Below are 17845 nucleotides of genomic sequence, written 5' to 3'. Positions count from 1 at the left end.
CTCGTGTCAAGATTCTGCACAAGATGTTAACATGTTGTTTAGCATGTACTCGCGTTAACATGTTTACAAACTCTCCCGCTTACAGAAGAAGAGCTCTGAAGGACAAAACGATGTTTCAAATGGTCAAACCACGTTTTTTCATAGTTGATTGTAGACTCGTGTACCAGTGAACTCGTGTTAACTCGTAACACATGTAACGTAGGGTGAATTCGGGTAATCTGGGACATTTTTTTGCAATTTTGACTTCAGCTCTCTATTTCAATGTTTAACTAATTAAAACCACATATTAGACTTTTCTGAAATCCTTAAGTTTTTCAACCACCTAAGAAAACATAATATATTATACTGAGAAGAGCCATGCCACACTGTTAATATTTTTGTGTCAAAAACAAAAATTCTGCCTGAATTTGGTAATCTGGGACATTATGTATTTGGGCTAAAAAAGTATATATTTGCCATATTTATGCATGCCAAACACAATTTTACCAATTTTTAAAAGGCGTGGAGTGTGTGTGTGTGTGTGTGTGTGTGTGTGTGTGTGTGTGTGTGTGTGTGTGTGTGTGTGTGTGTGTGTGTATGTTGTGTGTGAGTTTGTGTACAGAACATTGTACATTGCATCTTTGTAGTCATTAAACATATAAAGTCTCTAAATGCATATTTCTCCCATTCCAAGGCTGTCCCAGATTACACAAACCATCCCACATTTTCAATCATATTTGATAATGTGGGACAACAAAAAAAAATGTTTTGAAAAAAAAAAAAAAAAACATTTTCAACACTTTAATACATATTTTGTTACTTGAATAGATCACAAACATCATTTGACAACAATTGGGAACATTGTCTAATTTATGACAGGTTTATGTCCTTAACATTAATCTAGTCAGAATCCAATGTCACTGACCTTGTCATCCAATTTTTATGAGAGCTTCCTGATTGACAAGTGCCCCCCCAATGAAGTCATGTGATTTATTTTATAATAAAAGTCTTGTTGCCTGAATTTTGATAGAACACAAATAAACACAAAGAAGCAGGTGTCCCAGATTACCCAAATTTACCTTACATTAAGATTTTACAAAAAAAAAAAAATAATAATACAATGACAATATTATTATGCAACATTTTATGTCTAATATTTCTAATAACGTTTGCAGATTGACAGAGGTTTGATGGCCACTAAGTGACAGCGCTCTTCAATCTATCTATATGCTCCTCAAATCTTTTGAAGAAATTGAAGTTTTCGTGGTGACGCGGTGGCGCAGTAGGCAGTGCTGTTGCTTTACAGCAAGAAGGTCGTTGGTTCGAGCCTCGGCTAGGTCAGTTGGCATTTTTGTGTATAGTTTGCATGTTTCCCTGCGTTGGCTTGGGTTTCCTCCAGGTGCTCAGGTTTCCCCCACAAGTCCAAAGACATATGGTACAGGTGAATTGGCTAAGCTAAATTGACCGTATTGTATGTGTGTGAATGAGTGTGAATGGATGTTTCCCAGTGATTGGTTGCAGCTGGAAAGGCATCCGCTGCGTAAAACATGCTGGATAAATTGGCGGTTCATTCCGCTGTGGTGACCCCAGATTAAAAGAGGTTTCAAACCCTTTTGAGATTCTTTCTTCTGTTGGACACAAAATAAATTATTTTGAAGAAACCTGTAACTTTATTTCTATCTGTGACCACAGGTTTCCAGTTTTATTTAAAATATATTTTTTATGCGTGTGTTCAACAGAAGAGAAAAATATCATCAGGTTTGGAACAAGTTATAGGTGTGTAAATGATAACAGGATGTTCAGTTTGGTTCAACTATCCCTTCAACGTTTTGTGAAAAGTAATAAATCAAAAAACTGAGAAGACTCTTAATTAACTTAACCTAAAAGTGTCATACAAAAACTACCTCTGAAATTACATATTTCTCTATGATATAGCAGCAGCTAAATAGGTACTGCTGAGTTCAAAAAATAGGCAGAATGATAACATAGCTGACTGTGAAACATCATATTCCATTAATATTAACTTCACTTAATCCAAAATACATTTTATACTCGGCTATATAAAGAGTTTTTCAGTGGTTGCAAAAGTAATTACACATTTTCTACCTACCGAACAGAGTTTGCGGTTTCTGAAGCAACCAAATACCATAATCCAAAAACTTACCTGTAATCATTTCTGGTTGTAAAAGTTGGTACATTTTCTCTACTCTTTCCACTTAATCAAATCCAACAGACTTCTGGTTATCTGTGTGTTGAAAAATCAAAACATAAATTCTCTTGATTAGAATTGTTATTATTTTTATTATTCTTTTTTTTATTACATAACAAGAACAATTGAGAAATACAGTATTTACACTTTTTTAAATTAATATCAAAGGAACAAATCATTCATTTTCTTGTCGGCTTAGTCCCTTTATTAATCCGGGGTTGCCACTGCGGAATGAACCGCCAACTTATCCAGCAAGTTTTTACGCAGTGGATGCCCTTCCAGCCGCAACCCATCTCTGGGAAACATCCACACACACATTCACACACACACACGTGTTACCTTTTATTTTACAATGATTTCAGTGTTACTAACAAAGACATTAGGGGAGTATTTAATGATAAAAATAAGGAAATGTTATATGGCTGCTACCAATTTTTTTTATTTGTAATTTGCATTTCAAATAAAGAGAAATTCAATTAAATATTTCACATAAAATATACCCAACCAATGTGTTACTTTCCAAATTTTCAGATACTGAGAAAGAATGTTCATTTTGTAAAAACAGTGAGGAATCCATATTTGTTGATCGTCAAATTGTGCAGTTATTTTGGAAAGACTAGAAAGATAATGTGTTTGATAACATTAAATGCAAAATAATTATTTGTTATTTTAAACTAATTAACTAATTAACAATTTTGTTAATTTTAATATTTTAAATGGTAAATTCTTTATCCGCAATTGTAGACTTTCAAAAGCTCCTCCTTTATACAAGTTATCAACAAACTTATTCTGTTAATGAAGTCTCTCAAAGCTGTAAAAAATGTAAAAGCTCTGTCTATTGTAAGCTATTATAAATCTGTCTTGTGAATGTCTTCCTTTTGTTTTTGTCTTTTGTTTGTTTATTTATTGGGTTGGTTTTGTTATTTCAATTATCCATGGAAATTTTGCTATCGCTCTCCAGAGATCGCTGGTTCTCACACGAACACCAGGACTACACTTCCGCATTTCCCAGGACTACATATTCATACATGCACTTCTCCCAGACACGCACGCCTGTTCATTCATCTAGCTTGATTACACTCACCAGCTGAACCCTGTCAGAAACTGAATACACACCATTCATAAGCCACTTTTGCACCCTTCCAGTTTGCCGAGTCTTGTTTGCTTTACTGTGACATTACAACGCGTTTCCCTGTCTTGTTTTCTCCGTGTTAGACCTTAGCCCTGTATTTCCTGCTCTCCTGTTTAGCCGCCTGCCTAGTGACCTGTTACCTGATTTACGAGTACGATTTTATATTTGTCTGCATATACCCGATTGTACCTGATTTGACCACTGCTTGCCTGACGCTGAAGAAACCTGCATATTGGATCTTACCTCAGTTGTATCTGTCACTCACTCCCCGGTCGTTACACTAATGATTAAAACAAACAATGATTTCAGTGTTGGTCAATAATCTGTGCAAAATAAAAGCAAGCCTTTTCATTCACACAATACCAAAAAAGATCTTAGCCATGTGTATTACTAATGAGAAATAAATGTTTCATATATTTACAGTGAGATATACAAACTATTTTCATGGAAAATGTCCTTTACTTAATGTTTGGTATAAAATAAAAATATATCATTGTGACTGAAACAATGCATTTTTTGGCTATTGAAAAAATATATACCCTTGCACCATAAGACGTTTATGAGGTTTTATAGTGAAGTTTCACAATTCGTTTGCATGAAGCAACTTTCCATTTGTCATTTATGGCAGTGTGACACAATGATAGCGTATGTTTTATTGTGCTGTGATGAAATTGCATTTGGCTCCAGTGTTATGTCATTTATTGCAAACTCACCTTTCGTCTAAAACAAGTCTGTCAATTCATTGAGTTCATTCCTGATTTTAAGAAATGCTGACTACATAGTTAAGTTTCCCATTATAGGGCAGCAAACAACCAGAGAAATCCTGTAACAACATCACTGAACAGCTTTTTGGTTACCCCTTTTTTTCTTTTTGGTGTACAGAGTCTAAACATTAGATTCAGTTTAATTAGATTCAATAGGAGCTCACTTAAATACAGAGTAGCTAATCCATTCGGGGTTTATTTGTAATAAAACAAAATGTTCAGTGGTGACAGAGCCAGTCAAATGTGCTTTTACTTTTTGGTTCTATATGCACTGCTGGTGCTTTTTAGACCAGCTGGTGTTTATTAATTAAGGCTGCAGAGCAACCACATGGTAAATACAGTTATAAAGCTTTGAGGTTATAAATGCATAAATTCCTGCATTAGACAATGAGAGCTTGTTGTAATATATATTCAATATGGAAATGCAACTGTACAGGATTATGGGATATTGTTTTCCTAGGCTAGCAACATCACAATCTGTCTGCCTGTGGCTTTCAACAGATTAAAAGAAGTCTTATATCTTAATTTCATAAAATTTGTTATGTTTTTCAAATCTGAAAAATTACATTGCAAGCAGTTGTATTTCTTCTATTTAATGGGGAAGTAATATATTGTGCAATGTTTTGTTCAAAACTTCAGTTTTCCTCTTTCCCTTTTTTTCCATTAACATGTGTAAAATCTCTGAAAATTACAGTCACCACAGACAGAACGGTGCTTGTTTCAGCAGTTTACATATTTTTTTTAGGTTTTTTTTTTTTTTTTTAGGTTTTTTTGTGTGTCCTTTGAAACTGCATCTACCAGTGGTTTATCAAACATGGATGTTGGCCAAACTTAAGCAGCCAACCTGTTTCCTTAGTAAACTCAGAGCAGCATTTGAATCCAAGTGACCTTTTTAATTGATTTCAGACAGACATCTGACAGCCCGGAGTTGAAATTTCACATAAGTCCCATATATGTCACAAACATATATGTCCCGTGTATGTCAGCAACATGTATGTGCCATATTCCATTCAGTTAAATTCAAGTTTTTGTATAGCAATTTTTACAACAATTATATTGTTTCAAAACAGCTTTACAAAAAGTTATATACAGACATTAACCTGCAGTCTTTTAGCAAAAAAGAGGGCATGCTTTGTGTATTAGGTGTATGTGTTGTCCCGGAAGTCCTCAATGGTTGGCTTCAGAGACGTCACTACTTGCAAAACAAAAATAAACTGCAATATTCAAAAAAAATTAAATGCAACACATTAGAAAATATATTTAAATGTATTGGAAACTTCCTCATATATTTGAAAATATATAGCAAGATATTAATGGGCATCCTATATTGATTCATATATTAAAATACAGCACATTGATATACAAACAAAACTCTATTACATTGTTGCATGCATTTTTTATGAGTTAAGCAAGCTCAAGCATAGGTTTACAGAGAGGTTGTTTAACAATTGTCCAAATCAGATTTTTGCATAACATTCATTATATTTTACATTATATAGCCATATGGATGGACAATACATGGCTATGTATTAATTCATATATTGTAAAATGTAGATGAGAATACTTTAAATTATCATTAACAGCTGCAATTACATTTTGTAATCCACATTTTATTCCTCCACGTCAGACATTTCATCATGAACATGGCAATTCAGAGGTATACATGCATAAAGTATGGCATAATGTGGCAGATCAGGGCAGTGGCACAGTAGGTAGTGCTGTCGCCTCACAGCAAGAAGGTTGCTGGTTCGAGCCCTGGGCTCTGTTGGTGTTTCTGTGTGGAGTTTGCATGTGCTCCCTGCGTTCGCTTGGGTTTCCTCCGGGTGCTCCGTATTCCCTCACAGTCCAAAAACATGTTGTACAGGTGGATTGGGTAGGCTTAATTGTCTGTAGTGTGTGAATGTGTGTGTGGATGTTTCCCAGAGATGGGGTGCGGCTGGAAGGGCATCTGCTGCGTAAAAACTTGCTGGATAAGTTGGCGGTTCATTCTGCTGTATTAATAAAGGGACTAAGCCGACAAGAAAATGAATGAATAATGTGGCAGATCAACTACATTTCCTGTTGAATTGCATCACATAAAAAAACTTTTTCTTCCCCTAAGACCCTTTTCAAGCCAACCACATGAACTTCTCCAACAAGTTCAATATTCCACAATATATAATATAATAATTATATATAACATTTTGTAATATAAATAAATATATATTATTTAAAACATATGTTCTCATATACGTTTGATTATATTATCTTGTACATTGAGGTATATTATCTAATATAGTTTTACATAATATATGGTTTGGCATAATCTCTTCCTATCTCTTGTATCTAAAGCTATATATACACATATTTGCCAGAAACACGTCCCATACAGTATATGTCAAAATCATATGCCTCATATATGCCAGAAACATGTCCATATTTGTAAAAACACATGTACGTCTCATATGTGTCTTTTTCTTTTTGGCGACGTCCCTTTTATTATGTAATGTAAGGTGTGTGTATTTATATAGCGCATTTAATGTGTATGGCCATACACCCAAAGCGCTTTACAATCATGAGAGCGGTCTTCTCCACACCACCACCAGTGTGCAGCATCCACTTGGGTGATGCAACGGCAGCCACAGGAAAACGGCGCCAGTGCGCTAACCACCCACCAGCTATTGGTGGAGTGGAGAGACAGTGGTAGAGCCAATTCGGTGGATGGGGATCATTGGGAGGCCATGATCGTAAGGGTCGATTGAGGGATTTTGGCCAGGACACCGGAGTTACACACCTACTCTTTACGAGAAGTGCATGGGATTTTTTTAATGATCACAGAGAGTCAATAAATTCATTCATTCATTCATTTTCTTTTTGGCATAGTCCTTTTATTAAACAGGGGTCGCCACAGAGGAATGGACCACCAACTTATCCAGCATATGTTTTACGCATGCAGCGGATGCCCTTTCAGCCTCACCCCAGCACTGGGAAACATCCATACACTGTCATTCACACACATACACTACGTACAATTTAGCCTACACAATTCACCTATAGCGCATGTCTTTGGACTGTGGGAGAAACCGGAGCACCCAGTGGAAACTCACGCGAACAAGGGGAGAACATGCAAACTCAGAAAATGCCAACTGACCCAGCCGAGGCTCAAATCAGCAACCTTCTTGCTGTAAGGGCATCGTGTTACTCCCCCACCGTGACACCTTTATTTTATTTTATTATTTTATATTATATTTTCATTTATTTGAGAACATTAGGAAACAATGTTGTTTGATGCTGACGGTATGGCCATTTACATTTACTGATCGCTTATTATTCGACCATACCTAGGTTTTTCCAGATTTGTTCATAGAGCACCTATAATAGAACTTGTGTTCCAGTTATTCACAGTCTTGCTTTAATAATGTAAAGACTTCCTTAATAGTTCGGGTAGGAGGAAATAGTTATTTTGTCTGCAACACTTATCATATAAACACTCCTCTTACTCTCACATTACACAGGCTGACAATGGCAGAGTTGACGTACACTGAGAAGTTCAGCAGCAGCTCACAGGATCTTCACTGTGTAATAAATGAGGAGATGAATATCAGACCATGGAAAGGTATTTTATTGCATATATTATGAATGTTTTGCAAAAAGTAAATGTTATTGAACTGAATGCTGCTAATATTTTTAGTTTAATAATTCTGCATTTCTTACTTTAGGTACAGTTAGAGCTTTTAAATTCCTTCAAGTGTATTTTTGATCATATCAGTAAATTATGTGTTATAATGTAAATTAAATTAACGTTTAAATATTTTATAGTTTAAAAATGCATATTCTTTGTACAACTCCAAATCAGAAAAAGTTGAGACAGTATGGAAAACGCAAATAAAATAAAGAAAGAAAGGATTTCAATGCAGACAATAGAACAACACATTATTTAATGTGTTACTTATGATTTTTTTAATAAACACACACTACAATTTTGGAATAAATTTTTAAAAATTTGGAGCAGTAAAGCATTTGCCACTTTGTAATGGTGCCATTCCTTTTCAAAACACTTAAAGGACATTTAAGGACTGAAGCCACCAAGTGATGAAGTGTTTCAGGTGTAATTTTGTCCTTTTCTTCCTGCAAACAAGTCTTAACAGTACGGGGTCTTTGTTGTAGCATTTTGTGTTTCCGCTTCCTAAGCAGCCAGGGCTTTGCAATGTGTGCAGATTGTGGTTTTACACATTGTCTATCTTTTTGAAATATGCATGGGCGTCCATGGAAAAGAAGGCAGCTTATTGTGCTCCAAAACCTTTATGTATTTATCAGCATTTAGAGCCATCACTGAAGTGCAAGTTACCATTGTCAAGGGCTCTGACACAACCCCTTACCACGACAGACCCTGGCTTTTGGACTTTTTGCTGATAACAGTCTGGATGATTTTTTTTTTTCTTCTTTGGTCCAGAGCTTTCTGCACAGAAAATACCTGAAATACTGATTTATCTGACCACAGTACATGTTTACACTGTGTGATAGCCCACCCAGAGAAGTCAACAGCGCTTCTGGACACTGTAACCAGGGCTTCCTTTTGCCACAGCACAGTTTTTGTTGGCATTTGTGAATGTAACAATGTATTGTGGTACTTGATAAAGCTTTGCCAAAGTAGTCCTGAGCCCATGTGGTGATATCACTTATAGATGAATGACGATTCTTGATGCAGTGCTGCTTCAGGGATCGGAGATTATGGTAACTTGCGCCCTTGTCCTCTTAGCACTGAAATGCCTCCATATTTCTTGAATCTTTTAATTATGTGGTGCACTGTTGAAGGTGAAATATCCAAATTTACAAATGATATTAAGTTGACCAGAAAAAAACATGAAAATTTTGGGTTCATATTGTCTGCAATGAAATACAAGTCAGAGTAAATTTGGATATCAATAATTTATTTATTTATTTATCTGCTAAATGACTAAAAAAAAATTTATTTTTTATTTGCGTTTTCCATATAGTCCCAGCTTTTTCTGAATTGGGATTGTATAAGCAACATATTCAGACAGTAAAGAATAACAATTATTCTATGATTATATATCAACATATATGCTCATTTATAGCATTTATTGTCTTCTGCAGGTCGCTTGTGGAGTGAAAAGTGTTGCTTTGTTCTGATGGGTGGCACTATCATAATCGTCATGGCTTTGTTAACGGCAGTCTCTATAACCTGTAAGATTCACAGATGCATTGAACCTTTATCATTTACATAAAAAAAGTCAGGCTATAGAGTTAATTTCAATATAGTGTGATGTATTTGTGATGGGAGGCACAGTGGCTCATTGGTTAGCACTGTTGCCCCATGTCTGCGTGAGCTTTCCAGTTTCTCCCAAAGACATGCAGTATAGGCGACCTGGATTAACTAAATAGTGTAGCATTTACTTATTTAGCTAATAAGCTAATGGTAATAATCATTAATAATCTTAAGCTGTTCAAAATCAAATCAATTTTAATAGAATAGTTGTGAATTAGAGCCACCATTTCTGACTTTTTGTGCAAGCTGAGATTTAAACTCAGGAGAGATTTTAACCCAGCAGAGTTGTTGCACTATATGCCGGCACACTGTCCACTAAATTGTGTACTATTGTGTGTTTTTTATATTCGACCCTATCATTTAGATGCAAATTTGACAGGTAGGCCACTTCTTGAAACACTTGTGAAATGGCAGAGTCTTGAATTGCTTTAGTCATGTGACCAGGGTGTTTCGAAATTGCTTCAGAGGAGTGTTTCGAAACATCTGCACTTCGGGATCATGAAACGGTGAAACATCAGTTTTGCATTAGTCATAGATAATTGCACTTTTTGATTAATCTTGTTTGTGATTTCCATTTGATTAACTGCTCAGCCTAGTCCCTACAGTAGTATGGCTAAATAACAAATACAAATACATGTGCCTTAAGAAAAAACAAATCTAATCCTTACATTTTGTAAATGTTTTTGTATCATTTTAACCTGATTTTACACTCCTGTGTTTGTTTGTTTTCTTAACAGTGAATCAACAATACAGTAAAATGACTAAGGTGGAGAACAAGGTGGTCAGTTTGGCATCATCTTTTGCTTTGCTTTCTTCAAACCAACAAGAAAGTAAGAGTAAGATTTATATTACAGATACTGTAGCAATTAAAAAAATAAGGGTTAAAAGTCAAGGATGCGACTGCATATAAGGTAATATTTCAGCACTTTGCAATGAGTCTACAATTATTCTTAAAGGAATAGTTCAACCTGAAATGAATGTTAGATCACAATTTATTCGCCGTTTACTGTCAGAAAAACACAGTCAGAATAGTAAACATTTTATCCTGGCTCATCTATTTTGTATAATGGTGTTGGGTAGTGGCTAATTTTGAAGCTTACAAAAGCACATAAATCTACTATAAAAATAACCCTTTACACCAGCAGGGGATTAAACTATGCCTTATGAAACAGATTGATGTGTTTTTGTCAAAGAAATATTTCAAATTATTAAATTATAAACTGCAATCACTGACTTCTGGTCAAATTTACGATATGTGTGACTGATATGTGATATATGATGCATGACGTATGACGCATGGTGTAAGATTGTATTTGTAGCCACATCTTGAGGGAACCACTTACCACTTTCTGTGCACATATGTCTACTCATGTTACATCCTGCATCATATATGTCAGTCTCAGATAACTTGCATTCAGTTGCCTCTGAAAGTCAGAAAAAGTCAATAAGAAAAAGATGGAACGGTATGGGAAAATGCAAATAAAACAGAAAGTAGTGATTTGCTAATTTACTTTGACTTGTATTTTAATGCAGACAATATGAACACAAAATAGTTTATGTTTTGTCTGGTCAACAATGCCTAAAACTCAGAGGAGTGAACGAACAGTTTATTACATATGTTTTATGCAGCCCATGCCGATCCAGGGGCATCCCATCCCTGGGAAACACTCTCTCATTTACACACCACAGCCAATTTCATTCACACAAACCAAAGGGAACCCACAAGTACACAGGGTGAAAATCCTCCACACAGAAATGCAAATTGGCCCAGCCAAGACTCAAACCAGAGACCTTCTTGCGATGAAGCGTCTTTAAAAACTTGGTTTATTTTTTGAGAGCACACATCCAAAGTACACAGAAAGACTTTGCCATGTGAGCATTAAAAAAAGTTTCCCTTCATGGGAACTACAACGTGTGTCTGGTAACAGACTATGGGAGTACACCAGACGACCAATCACTCTGAAGAGTAAAAAAAAAAATAGGTCAATGAATGCCAAATGAATTGGCTGAGCTCAGCTCCACAGCTGTCAGCGATTAGTCATTGGCAGAATACATCAGCTGATGGCTGTGCAGTGAGCAGTAGAATTTTGCTTTAGAGTCTCTCACAAGACTGAAGACACTCTCTATCAACCTGATTTCAAGACTGAGACCAGTTTAGTCACCAGTCCGGGAGAAGACGTGACAGTGGCGGTCAATCTGGGCTTTCCTGCCCCCTGGGCAGTACACTGGAGTGCACAAAAAAACAGTTTCCATTAAAAGTGCAGATTCCCTGGGAGAGCAACATAGTCAAGCAACACGTTTTTTCAAAACGTGGTTCTGACTCTGCGCTTTTGGGTGTGGTGGTTCCTATCTCCAGATGAGAGCTCTGGGGGTCCATGTCGATGTTGTCTTCATGGACAGCTCTTGCTCCCACGTTGAGGACATGGCAGTTTTACAGCTAAGATCGCAGCTTTTAAGCCACTCCGGTTGCTCCGTGTAAAAGCGGTTCTCTAATTTGAGAATCACAGTGAGGATTTATCCATCGCCCCCACTCCTCTACAACAAGCTCCATCCAAACTTCGAGTGGTTGTGTCGGTTCATCCCTCAGGATGCCCGGGCCACCGCTTGATGGCACCGCTGATCAGGTGCTCATCACAACATCGGAGGGTGAGCTGTCATGCACAGATGACAGACCAGGCTCGCTACTGTCCTACAGGGTACAATGCGTTGTCACGGTTCTCAAGTCAGACATGATGGCTATGCTTTCTGGGCTGCTTCGACAGTGTGACTGGAGATGGCTTGTCCCCCAGTCTTACCACCGGAGCGACTAGATTGTGTGACGTGCGAGCTAATGAAAGATGAATCTACCAGCTCCCGTCCCCTTAATCCCAGGAGCACACGCAGGCTCAGAGGGTGTTTTTCTCTCTGCCCAGTCCTTGTGCGCTTATGCCTTAACCTTCCTTGATGGCGAGGCGGCCAGTAGAGCTGCAACAATGAATCAATAAAATAGATTAAAATTGATTACTAAAAGCATTGGCAATGAATTTCCTAATCGATTTGTCGTGTTGCGCGATGCGGAGACGTTTGATTATTAAAAAACTTTAGTTGAGCTTAGAGCAGAGTGAACGCACTCTGCCTCTGCTCTGCACTGATGCCAGCAGAATTCGGTGCCTCATAGACAGGACAGAGCAAAAGAAACGAGTGGAGGTAACATTAGAGAAAAGATACATGGCAATAGCAGAGAAATCTGTGTGACCCTAGTCATCCAAGGTGATGGAGCATTTCACAATAAATAAATAAAAGCAGAATGACATGAAAAATTCAAACTGAGCTTTGACGCATTAAACATGGCCAGCCACTTGCTTGCATGCATTTTGGGAGTATCTGATGAATTTACGTGCTGAATCCTGCCTGTTCCGCTTTTATAAATAAGGCATACAACCGGACGCAAGTAAACATGGCGATGTCCATCTCACGTCATAGATCCAGATCAAGATCGTTTATACGTCTTTTAAACAACAAAAACACTCACTTACACATTTTTACACAATCTGTCATACCACACTATGGCTGCGGTGTGTCACGTGACAAACTTGATGCGTCACTACGGAAACATTAAGGGTGAACGTTCTAAATAATGATCACCTAACAAAACTCACTCCCGGGGCCAGATAGAATCTTTTATACTCACAAGTGAAAGGGTCAAACACAGAAGTAAAGCAGCAGTGGTATGGTTACATTGCACTTTGCATTGCAAAGACAAGTTTTTATTCACTCACCTTTTTTGGATAATTAATTTATCTATCAGTTGTCATGTATATCTACACTGCAAAAAAAAAAAAAAAAAGCTTTACTTAATTTCGTTTCCTGTCCAAATATATGAAAAATCTTACATCAAGAAAAGAAAATGGCATGAAAAAATTAAGTGATGCTTAAAACTGCTGTTTGAGATTATATCTTATTAAGAATATTTTTCTTACCCCATTGGCAAATGATTTTGCTTTTTTTAAGCAAACAATCTCTTAATTTTGATTTAGGTATTTTTTTCAGAAACCAAGTCATAATATCGTATGCTATTTTATTTGTCTAGTATGTATCTTGATTCAAGATTTTTTTATAGATTTGGAATAAAAACAGGACAAAACTACCAAGTTAGTATATTATTATTCCGTATAGTATATTCCGCTCTACACTTTCATCCACTACCCACTCCCCATATATATTTATATGGTTATATCAAAAACACAGTATGTCTTTAGTGTGTTTAGTACATGAACATAAACATCTGCAGGGAAAATTCGTTATATTAGAGCTGTGTAGTAAAATAACAACAAATCTGCATAAAATGTTTCCTTGTTTATGCAATGCTAAAGTGTTAGGAAGCAATCTCTAATCATCATTTTGCAAACATATTAATATTTGTTATTTTTTACAGTGAAACAGCTGTATGGAAAACTCACTGAAGTAGGGAATGAGGTGGCCAATCTGACGTCAGGTTTTGCTTTGCTTTCTTCAGACCAACAAGAAAGAAGTAAGATTTTGTGTGAAGATTTAAATTTCTATTCTTTTTCAATAGCTTTACACTACTTAAATGTTAACATGCATCTACTCAAACATAAATAACAATTACTTCTTTAATGTAGCTGCTCTTTTCATCTGCTGCAAAGAGATAAGGCTAATAAATAAATGAATAACACACAAAAAGAGAACCAGCACTTTCTGGGTAAAATGGGTCATGGGGAAAAAATACAAATTTTCTGCATTACATATAAAGTGTGAGAATGCTTAGTTCATATCTCTGTGTACAGATGACAGACTTATGGAGATGGTCAATGAACTTAAAGCTGATCTGGAGACCAGGATAGCAAATCTGACTCAGTGTAAGTACTGTCACTGCATCTTTCAGGCCCTCTCACTCTTAATCCTCATGCTCCTTATGAAAGTTTAGTCAAGCCTTAATGTTTCTTTCTACTGTTTAAGTTTTGGTCATTGCAGGGCTTTCAGTGCAAATTTTCTTAATTGTTTACATTAACATATTTTATGTGGATTTTAGAATATAGCATAAAAAATGCTTAATGGAAAGTTTGTAAATTTGCACAAGTGGTTTCAATAAACTTTTAATCCAATAAGGAAAAACTGGAAATGATCTACAATGGAAACACATTTACAGAATCAACTACAGAATCAACTTCTTATGCGTGCTGATTAAAAAAAAATCATTTAAGTTTAACAGACCATGTAAAAACAATACTAGGCACAATGGGACAGCATTAATAATAAAAAAAAACAGCGGACAGCCCACGTTGTAAAATACCTAAAATTTTTGGTCAATTCTATCATCAAAGTGGTTCAGTATTTCTACCTCACAGAACTGTCTTAAGAGCCTGTACCCTGAAAGAGCAGTCTTACCGCTCCAAAAGCCACTGTGCATTCATTGAAGTGCAAGTAAGTAATTAATTTTTTTAAAAGAGACCAACAGTGGCTTTTACTATTGCAGCAAATTCCATTTTCCTTTTTTTAATATTTGCCACCAGTTATCAGAAAGTCAGAGAGGGGCCTGGATGCAGATTTGGTGCAGTGCAATCTGAGCTGCATCCAATGCTTTTTAATGTACTCACCTACCCCCACCCCTAACCCTACCCCTCACAGTGATGTCACTCTCTCCATTTGAGTGCATTGTGTCTGACATTACATCGCTGAGTGATGCAGTCTCAGCTTCCTTCATAAAGGCTGGGGGGGGGGGGGGGGGGGAATTTATTCTTAAATGTTTTATACAATATTACAGTTTTGCACATGAATTTAATTTGCATATTTGGATGAAAACATAGCTAGTGTATGCTTAAATATGAATCCCTACCCTCTTCAGAGTTGAATTGGTGAGTAATGCAGAGTTGCAGAGATGGGTCTGATTGGCCACTTAATATTCTCATTATATTGTTCTCACATGCATTTTTCTTTTGGGGACAAGAAGCATTTTAAAGGACTCAGAAAATTTTCTAAATGCAAAATGCAGTATTTTAGAAAATCACAGATGTAGAGCAGCCCAACTGGCTCCTTGATATCAAAACAAAAAATGCATAAAAATGTCAAAAATGCTAATATTTTACATCAGTTAACTAACATGAGGGCAGTCCTGCAAACAAATTTTGACACGTTTTTAAAGAGCCCTTGTTATGCATATAAAAAGGTCATATTTTGGTTTTAGGGGTTTCCAACAACAGGCTGATATGCATGCAAGGTCAAAAAAACACTTATAGTAAGCATTTATTTGTAGCTAACACCAGCATATTCCTCTATTCTTAACCATTAGTAAAAACAACGAAACACATTCACTATTAATTTACACAGCGGCAAAAGCTGAACTGTTTCGAAACTTGACCCCCGCACGTGTGTAGGAACAGTAGCAACAGCTGACGATGCCCATAGCAAGGACAAACTATCACAAGCTCACAAAGGCGTTCATTCATTCATTCATTCATTCATTTTCTTGTCAGCTTAGTCCCTTTATTAATCTAGGGTCGCCACAGAAGAATAACCGCCAACTTATCCAGCATGTTTTTACACAGCGGATGCCCTTCCAGCCGCAACCCATCTCAGGGAAACATCCACACAGACTCTTTCACACTCATACATTACGGACAATTTAGCTTACCCAATTCACTTGTACTGCATGTCTTTGGACTGTGGGGGAAACCGGAGCACCAGGAGGAAACCCACGCGAATGAAGGGAGAACATGCAAACTCCACACAGAAATGCCAAATGATCCAGCCAAAAGCTTGAACCAGCGACCTTCTTGCTGTGAGGCGACAGCACTACCTGCATCACCCTCTCAAAGGCATTTAAATACATAAAGAAATTGTCAAGTGTTGCATTTTCAATGTGGCTTTAGACATGATATGTGTAAAGAGTTAAGCAGATACAGTTCAAGCCGTGTGGAGCTATTACAAGTAACAAAAAACTAAAAAAACAAATCATCTTTCAGGAGGTCAATGAAAACTAGTTTAGCTGTAGGTTAAATAGGGTTTGTCAAATAACTATTCTCAGCAGGTATTTTCACGTAGTAATCCACCAACCAAGTTTAGTTAAAGCTGTAAATAGTAAAAGAACAAGACTTTATGATATTGTCAAATTAATTTACAAATCTAAAACTGTTTTTCTCATTTAGATAAACCTGTTCTGAGATGTAAAGCAGGGTGGCAACATTTCCTATCCAACTGCTACCTGATACCCAGCACTAAACTGACCTGGCCAAAGGCACGCTCATACTGTAATGGGATAGACAGCTTGCTGCTCATCCTGGGGAATGACAGCAGGGAGTGGGTTAGTAACACAGACACAAACTAACATGAAGAAAATAGCAGATCAACTTTATATGATCTCATCTAATGCCTGTTTTGTTTTCTTCATTCAGGACTATTTTGTGCAATACGCTATTCTTACATCTGAATCTTACTGGATTGGACTTACAGATTTAATTACCAGCCAGTGGAGATGGATTGATGGAAAGCCATACGTCATGAACAGCAGGCATGTAAAAAGTTTTTGAAAATGTTGCAACTTTTGTGTTCCTCTCGATAAAGAAACATTATTGACAGTCCCTTATTCAACCAGCATACATTTTTATACATTCTTAAAAAAAAAAAAAAAAAAGGTGGTGTACAACCTTGTTTTTAGTTAAGTTGTCAAGTCTAAGTTTATTTAAATCTTTTACATTTTGAGGAACTTTTTTTGGGGTCTGTTGTTAATTCAGTGTTTTTCAGCATTGTGTTTTCATACTGGTGGTTTGGCATAGCACAGTGCTTTTTTTATCTGTAATTATATCTGATTACATTTTGTTTGTTTTTTATTTACAGTCATTGGGAACCAGGAGAGCCTAATGATGTTTTAAACAAGGAAGACTGTGGGGAATTAACTGCATCTGGGAAGCTGAACGATGCCCAATGCTCAAAGTCTTTCCAATTTATCTGTAAAACACCAGCCACTGAAAACTAACCACTTTAAACAGTACATATCCTAAGACAAATGCAGAAGTTAAACAGTGGAAACTGCTTAATTCATTGGATTAAAAATGAAACGTCCCATTCTGATAGCTGAAGCCAATTCATTTTACAAGAGTGTTTTTTATATGCATAGAAAGAATATTAAACATCTATTTAGCATTCAGCATAACATTTATTTAAAATTGATACAACACACTTATGACATGCAATAGTTAACATAAAACAATAAGTGATCATATATTGTATAAGATTTTAAATGCTAGAAATTGTCTTACTGATAAATGGGTAAAACTTCGTGGTTTTAAAGATAACAGCAAAGTGTAAAAATTTAAAATGACAATTCATTACCACAATGCACTGTAAACATGTAATCTTTTATTAGAGTCCTTAAATGACACTTGACAGAGAAGATATTTTGACTTATAAACTTCTTTTCTTCTTAGACTATAGAGGAATTACCCTGTTTATAAACATTCAGGATGCGTGCGCAGAGAGGTTGCAGAAAAAACTTG

General features: G+C 36.3%; 1 protein-coding gene across 7 annotated transcripts; it reads left to right on the top strand.

Moving 5' to 3' along the window:
• The first annotated feature begins 855 nt into the window (after positions 1-855).
• On the top strand, positions 856-17422 carry asgr1b (asialoglycoprotein receptor 1b). Of its 7 annotated transcripts, none has more exons than XM_087251124.1 (9): positions 856-964; positions 7579-7679; positions 9182-9271; positions 10091-10183; positions 13768-13863; positions 14141-14212; positions 16499-16653; positions 16745-16860; positions 17187-17422. In XM_087251124.1, the coding sequence occupies exons 1-9, from the start codon at positions 894-896 to the stop codon at positions 17323-17325; spliced, it is 933 nt and encodes a 310-aa protein (XP_087107250.1). In that variant the 5' UTR covers positions 856-893; the 3' UTR covers positions 17326-17422.
• The last annotated feature ends 423 nt before the right edge of the window (positions 17423-17845 follow it).

Source organism: Danio rerio, chromosome 5 (assembly GCF_052040795.2).
Source record: "Danio rerio strain M-AB ecotype USA chromosome 5, GRCz13ab, whole genome shotgun sequence".
In the NCBI taxonomy this organism is placed as follows: Eukaryota; Metazoa; Chordata; class Actinopteri; order Cypriniformes; family Danionidae; genus Danio; species Danio rerio.
This window is presented reverse-complemented; position numbering and strand designations above follow the sequence as displayed.